Here is a 7,479-nt window from a genome sequence, read left to right as displayed (position 1 = left end):
CGGGATCGAGTCCCACATCGGGTTCCCTGCATGGAGCCTGCTTCTCCCTCTGCCTGTGTCTCTGCCTCTCTGTCTGTGTGTCTCTCATGAATAAATAAATAAACTTTAAAAAAAAAAAAAAAGGAATATCCCCCATCTCGACCCTAGAGTGTGAAGGGTTCCCCTGTGGCCTGCCAGCCTTACAGCCAGCCTTGCAGGGGGGGGAAGGTCCTACTGAGAACATGAGTTCAGTAACCCTTTCTCCCAGTTCTTCCCTGTGCATGGAAGGATATGCAAACATTATGGATGCATCAATGAGACTGGAACCTTTGGCAGCTCCTAAACATTTAAAGAATAGAACTCTGAGAGTCATCCATGTGGTGCATGGAAAGAGCACGGGTTATAACGGGTTCTGGAGTCAGCAGAGGGATTTATTTGAATATAGTCCAGATCAATTGGGAGCTTCATGTACTTATCAAGTTCTCTCTCTGGGGGGCACCTGGGTGGCTTCAGTGGTTGAGCATCTGCCTTGCAGATCCTGGGGGGTGAGGAGGTGGGGAGAAGGGGGTGGGGGTGGGGTCCTGGGATGGAGTCCCACATTGGGCTTCCTTCAGGGCGCCTGCTTCTCCCTCTGCCTGTGTCTCTGCTTCTCTCTCTCTCTCTCATGAATAAATAAATAAAATCTTTAAAAAAAATAGTTCTCTCTCTGGGTCCCCATTTCCTCTTATAAAAAAAGGGCAAAAAAAAAAAAAAAAAGAAGAAGAAGAAGAGACTAGAATAATGCCTCTGTTCTAGGAGGGTTGTGAGATCATTTGTAAATCACCTAAGACAAAGTAAATGTTTTAAAATGGAAGTTTTTCATCTCTTCCCCAAATAGCACTCAAGACCCTCTCCAAACTCTGGTTCCCATGCACTCTCCCACCCCACTTAGTTGTTTGATGAAGATTCATTAAGCACCACCTGAAGTACTGAGCTGGCCTGAGGTAGGTGCTAGGGCTCAGGGGGGAATGAAGTAGCTCACTAGATACTTGAAATAATAATGACTTTTTAAAAAAGATTTTATTTATTTATTTATGAGAGACAGACACAGAGATTGAGAGAGAGAGAGAGAGAGAGAGACAGGCAGAGGGAGAAGCAGGCTCCCTGCAGGGAGCCCGACGTGGACTGGATCCCGGGTCTCCAGGATCACGCCCTGGGCCGAAGGAGGCGCTAAACCGCTGAGCCACCCGGGGCCGCCCCAAATAAAGACTTTTTATTAAAGCACACACAAGTACAAAGAAACTGAGACCTCGTCTCTGATTTCTTCACCTGAAACCGGAGCACCTACGCTGCTTCCTACCTCTTAACTTTTATTTTTTTCCTATCCTAGAGCAGATAGGGACCCATGAGAGTTGAAGATAAGGGGTTTGCTGGCCCAGGGTTCCTGGGGCACAGGAATATCTCCAGGGGATAGCCATGGTCCCTATCCCAGTCTCTACCGAGATTCTGCTTCTCTTCCCGCCAGGCTGCCCCCCACCCAGGACAGTATGAATGGTCTCCTCATCTGTAGGGAGGACTCTGGGAATGGGTTAGGGGCTCTTCTTGACAGAAGCTCTGTGGCGGGGCAGGGGTTAATGGTGAATTGCAACATATCTCTGGGCTGAGTCACCTCCCACTGCCACTCCCCCCAATTCTCCTCCTCTGAAGTTTTATAAAGAGGTCCAGAGACTGGAGAGTGGAAAGAACTGGAGGCAGGAGCCCCCCCTTAACCCTGCTTCCCCAGGCTCCCAGAAGTCTCAGGGCAGAGGGTTAGCCGACCTGTGGAGTTCCTGCCTGGTTGGACCATGAACTGGCAGTGGCTGTGCCTGGGCTTCCTACTCCCTGCGACAGTCTCAGGTCGGGCCCTGGGGACTGCCCGAAAAGAGACAGCAGTGGTGAGTCCCCTCGGGGAAGGAGGGACCCAGACCCATGAAGGGATTGGGGTACTGCGCCATAGTCCCATCCAAGCTTCCCTCCTGACCTTCAGTCTGCCTTTCCTTTCCTTCCTAAGCTCCATGATCTACTCCTGCCCATCTCCCACTCCCTGCCTTTGTTCCACCTGAGCTCCTTCTCTAAGATGCCTCTCCTTTGGTCCTTCAAAGTCTGTCCCCTCCTATCCCTATGGGTCTGTTAGGTTATTGAGAAGCTTTACCCTGAGGCCAACTAACTCCCTTTTTTATTCTGCTTACCCTGACTCCCATCATAGGATTATCTGTTGCAATATGGGTACCTACAGAAGCCTCTAGAAGGACCTGATAACTTCAGGCCAGAAGATATTATGGAGGCTCTGAGGTGAGAGTTTATAAGGCACATGCCCTAAGGGTTAAGGCTGCAAGGTCATCTTTCCTTCTTTTCATGTCTTCTCTCCCCAAGCCCACTTTTGCCTGACCCCAATCTAGGGATCTAGGAAATGGGTTGCTATCACTGTTCAGGTGGTGGGGCATGGGGTAAAATGGGAATTCAAACATGAGGACCAGCCATTGGATTTTCCTAGGCCCTGAGTAGGGCTTCCTAGGTCCTCTGGAGGCTCCATTCCACGGGTATCCAATAGACTATTAGCAACATCCCACATGAACTATAACTTAACATGTAAAATTATAGGTTGAATTGAGTTGGGGTTGAGTTGTTGGCATGATGTTGCTTTTTGTAGACATTTGATTCCATATTTATTTATATTTTGAAGTTTTCTTTTCCTATTTTGGATCTAATGGATAATTTTTCTTTCTGCTCTCAGATATGTTCACCATCCCTTGAAAGGCTACAGTGCCTATGGTGCCTGAGGGATGAAACTGCCCCTGAGCAAGCTGGGCTGGGAGGGGGGTCTAGCAGGAGGAGAATGCAGAGGGAGGACAGGCCCTTAGGTGGGATTAGAGAGTCCCAGAGCAAGGGGCAGGATACTTCACTAGAGCAGGACAAGGTTAGAAATTGCAGTAGAGAAGAGGGCTACACCTGAGGGCAACCTTGCACAAATAAGAGACTGAAGATGGGGAGGTGAAGCCGGAGTATCGCTATTTCTGCAAAACAGAGGAGAAAGTCCTAATTATGAAGACTGGATACTGGAGTGACCCCATCAGCTTCAGAGATTCTGTGCCATTCTCAGCTACCACTGTGGGCAGAAGGGGGCCAAAGAGCTATCCCATTTTCAGTCATTCCAGATTCCTTTGTCCTACTGGGTCCATCCCTCTCCCTCTTTTCAGAACTTTTCAAGAAGCATCTGAGCTGCCAGTCTCAGGTCAGCTGGATGATGCCACAAGGGCCCGCATGAGGCAGCCCCGTTGTGGCCTGGAGGATCCCTTCAACCAGAAGACCCTTAAATACCTCCTGCTGGGTGAGGACTGAGACTAGAAAAGGGAGGGAAAGTGGGAGTGGCATGGCTCTGGAGTATGGGTGACATTGGGACAGCCAGGCCCAGGTCAGTGTTGCGTGGATGATCACCTGGTGATTAGCTGATCATCACCTGCCCAGAGACATAGCTTTACTGAACCAATGCCTAGACTCAGGGGAACTCTCTGGGTTTGGCAGAGGATCTCTGTTTCTAATCTATTTTCTGGTCCGATAACCAGGCCGCTGGAGAAAGAAGCACCTGACTTTCCGCATCTTCAACCTGCCTTCCACCCTCCCACCCGACACAGCCCGGGCAGCCCTGCTTCAAGCCTTCCAGTACTGGAGCAGTGCGGCCCCCCTGACCTTCAGGGAAGTGCAGGCTGGCTGGGCTGACATCCGCCTCTCCTTCCATGGCCGCCAGAGCCCCTACTGCTCCAATTCCTTTGATGGACCTGGTAGGCACCAGCTCTCAGCTCCCACCTCATAGACCTCTGAGATTGTCTTGGTCCCCTTGAGCCAGTGACTCTGGAACCCTAATGTTCAGGCTTCCCCCAATGCTCAACTGCACCTCACACTAACTACCTTCTAACATTCTCTTGGAGAGCAGCTGTTCACCTCCCTGGGGTCTTATCAAGCCTCCCCTTTGATGCTTATGCTTTAGTCCTTGGTTTAAGTTCCCCTGCTCAAGACACACCTCAGAGGGGACTGGGCCAGAGAGAAGAGAGTGGTTGGGAATACAGAGACAGAGGGATGAGCAATCCAGAGAGAACTGGGTGATGACAAGGGGAGCTGAAAAGAACAAGAGAGGCACCCGAGAGACTGACTATAGACGGAAATTTCAGGGAATGGAGAAATTGGGGTAATAACAAGCAAAGGATGCTCTAGCCTAAGAGACTCTGACCTCCTTCCTGTCCACCTTTGTCTTTGTCCAGGGAGGGTCCTGGCCCATGCTGACATCCCAGAGCTGGGCAGTGTGCACTTTGATGAAGATGAGCTCTGGACTGAGAGGACTTACCGGGGGGTGAACCTGCGCATCATTGCAGCCCATGAACTGGGCCATGCCCTGGGGCTTGGGCACTCTCGATACACCCAGGCCCTCATGGCCCCTGTGTATGCTGGCTACCGGCCCCACTTCAAGCTGCACCCGGATGATGTGGCAGGGATTCAGGCTCTCTATGGTCAGTCTTTTCCCTCAAGTTATGGTTAGTCACGAGCCCTAGTGATCATGAGGGTCAGTGTGACCAGCATCTCTTCAAGTTTGAAGAGACAGGTCTAGCCTCCATGGTAGGAAATGACTTAGCTTTTTTCTCTTCCTCCTACCCAGTTATTCAGGCTACTTTATTTTCAGGAGTTTTTTTTCTGACACTTCCATGTCTGGTCTTCCTTTCAGGCCTCTCTCCCCTCTTACCCATTCTTGGGGATGAAGGATGAATATTCCAGCAAACTTTCCCCTTTCTGGTCCTTCTCAACACTAAAAGGTGTCTCCTGTTGATATCAGTATGATCTTGCCTCTCACCAAGAGAAACTTTCTAGGATTTGCTCTTCCCCTTTCTATAGGGCCTCTGAGCCGAACTTAGAGATGAGTGGGGAGCCCAGGTGCTATGAGTTCTCTCCCTGAGTCGCATTATGTTACGTTGCAGGCAAGAAGAGCCCAGAGACAGAGGAGGAGGAAGAAGAGATGGAGCTCCCCGCTATACCACATATGCCCACAGAACCTGGCCCCATGCCAGACCCCTGCAGTGGTGAACTGGATGCCATAATGCTGGGTGAGCACCCCCCCACACCCCGGGCTATAGGCAGGCAGTGGCAGCAGCCTGCTGACTTTGGGACCTGGACAAATGGGAATGATGTGGGACCTCAGCATGAGTAACAGAGGTTAGATGCCAGGCAGGGGTTAGTGGCCATGGAAGAAGGCATCTGGCATGGGAGGGAGGCCTCAGAGCCAGATTAAAGTTGGGTTAGGCTGGCATTTACCTCAGTGCCTCCTGATAGGGGCCACTAAACCATATCTGGTAATATAGCAAGATGAAGAAAACCATATTTACTGTAATGTCTATTAGAGAGGGTATTATATACCTGCAGGGAAGGACAACGTGGAAGCTACTCAGAATGGGAGGTGGGGTCCCCAAAGGGGAGCAGGGCTTTTATTTTATTGCGTGAATGGGAGCTGAAATGCTCTGAATAGCAAAGAGGCTGAACACGGGGTCTTTCTTCTCTACCTAGGTCCTCTCTTTAAATTAAAGTTGAATGAAGTTTTGAGGACTCAGCCTGTGGGAGGAGGGCAAATGATCAGCCTGCCTGAGGTGCCCTAAAGTCTTTATTCGACCCATGTCTTTTTGAATTGTTCACATACTTTTGCTTTCAGGGCCCCGCGGGAAGACTTATGCCTTCAAGGGGAATTACGTGTGGACGGTGACAGATTCAGGGCTGGGGCCCTTGTTCCAGGTGTCGGCCCTTTGGGAGGGGCTCCCAGGAAACCTAGATGCTGCTGTCTACTCTCCTCGAACACAATGGATTCACTTCTTTAAGGGTAAAGGGACTGGTTTACGGTGTGTTCCCTGAAGAAGGCCTACCATTAAAGAAGCCATGAAAGGGAGGAAGAGATGAGAAGTTTCTGGAAGGGTTGAATGGGAGACCCAAAAGCTGTCACCTGAAGACGGAGATAACGTGTCCTTTCCTTACCTGCTCTCAGGAGACAAGGTGTGGCGCTATATTAATTTCAAGAGGTCTCCCGGCTTCCCCAAGAAGCTGAATAGGATAGAGCCCAACCTGGACGCAGCTCTCTATTGGCCTTTCAACCAAAAGGTGTTCCTCTTTAAGGTATACAGTTTAAAGCAAATCCCTTCTTAGGAGGGGTGGGCTACCTCACACAGGGAAGGGGAAGCCGACTTGCTCTCCAAGGGAGATGGTTTGCAGCTGGAGTGGACTGGGAGTAGACTTCTGGGGATCCTTAAGCTCTCTCCTTATCCTCTTCTCCCTTCCCACCCAACTCCTAGGGATCCGGGTACTGGCAGTGGGACGAGCTGGCCCGAACGGACTTCAGCCACTACCCTAAACCAATCAAAAGGTTGTTTACGGGAGTGCCAGACCAGCCCTCAGCTGCTGTGAGTTGGCGGGATGGCCGTGTCTACTTCTTCAAGGATAAACAGTACTGGCGCCTCAACCGGCAGCTCCGAGTAGAGAAAGGCTATCCCAGAGACACCGCCCCCAACTGGATGCACTGTCATCCCCAGACCTCAGACCCTCCTCCATCAGGTGGAGATATCCGTCCTTCAGCCACAGGCACTGACCCCTCTGCCATAGGAACAACCCTGAATACCACTTCCTCAGCCATAGATACCACGTTGAACAATGACCCCTCACCTGGAGACCCAATCTTGGACATTACCCCCTCAGCCACGGCCTCCCCTACCCTTTCATTCCCTGGTACTGTCACCCTCCCAGAGGCCTAAGATGTGAATCAAATGTCGGCTCACTAGGCTGCAGGGCTGCAGCAGGGGTGTGAGCCATAGACCTCAGGCCTCTAAATGTCCCAGCACTAGCCACCCCTTCTCTGTGCTCTTTCTGTCCTGGGCAGGGACTCCCTAACTCTGGGTCAGCTCCCCACATTTCCTCTCCATCCTAGATAGCACCTCCAACTGTGTTATTTACTGTCTGGAAGACTGGGGGAAGGCAGGCATCACTCAGGCCCTTGGCTGACAGGTGGGCAACAGCTGGGAAGCTAAATGCTTGGGTCTTGTCCTTCCTAGATAAAGTGCAAAAAACAGCATGGCCAGTAAAATGAGCAAGGGCTTTGGAACCTATTAAGAATCACATTTACTTGCTTATGACTTTGGGCAAGTTCATTGAGCCTTCGATTCTGCTAAATAAGGTTAATACCAATCCTGCAGGGTTTTTGCATTAAATGAAATACTATTTGTGAAGTGCAGGGCACAATGTCTGGCACATTTGTGCTTAACAAAGGCTAGCTCCATGTTCATTAGAGAGGACTGAACAGCTCTTCCTCTGGCTGTGTGTTTGTGTCGCTGTGTACAGTAGTCCAGTCTGATAAGGGGGGGCCTTATCAGATCTTTAGGGGACCAGAGGACTTGTCAGTCTGGCTAATTGTTTCAAGGTGCAAGGTGTTTCAAGAGCAACAGCAGAGGCTGGAATCCCTGG

General features: G+C 50.6%; 1 protein-coding gene across 3 annotated transcripts; it reads left to right on the top strand.

The window, feature by feature from the left end:
- Positions 1-1,647: 1,647 nt before the first annotated feature.
- Positions 1,648-7,478, top strand: MMP19 (matrix metallopeptidase 19). 3 transcript variants are annotated; one of them, XM_038549587.1, is made up of 9 exons: positions 1,648-1,892; positions 2,204-2,289; positions 3,195-3,325; positions 3,561-3,776; positions 4,254-4,499; positions 4,962-5,087; positions 5,687-5,851; positions 6,014-6,141; positions 6,318-7,478. In XM_038549587.1, the coding sequence occupies exons 1-9, from the start codon at positions 1,803-1,805 to the stop codon at positions 6,771-6,773; spliced, it is 1,644 nt and encodes a 547-aa protein (XP_038405515.1). In that variant the 5' UTR covers positions 1,648-1,802; the 3' UTR covers positions 6,774-7,478. The 3 variants fall into 3 exon arrangements, with proteins under 3 accessions (XP_038405515.1, XP_038405517.1, XP_038405516.1); XM_038549589.1 differs by lacking the exon at positions 4,254-4,499; XM_038549588.1 differs by lacking the exon at positions 2,204-2,289 and having other exon boundaries at positions 1,749-1,892.
- Position 7,479: the final 1 nt, after the last annotated feature.

This window comes from Canis lupus, chromosome 10 (genome assembly GCF_011100685.1).
Source record: "Canis lupus familiaris isolate Mischka breed German Shepherd chromosome 10, alternate assembly UU_Cfam_GSD_1.0, whole genome shotgun sequence".
In the NCBI taxonomy this organism is placed as follows: Eukaryota; Metazoa; Chordata; class Mammalia; order Carnivora; family Canidae; genus Canis; species Canis lupus.
The sequence above is the reverse complement of the archived record's forward strand: the minus strand, read 5'-3'. Positions and strand labels throughout refer to the sequence as shown.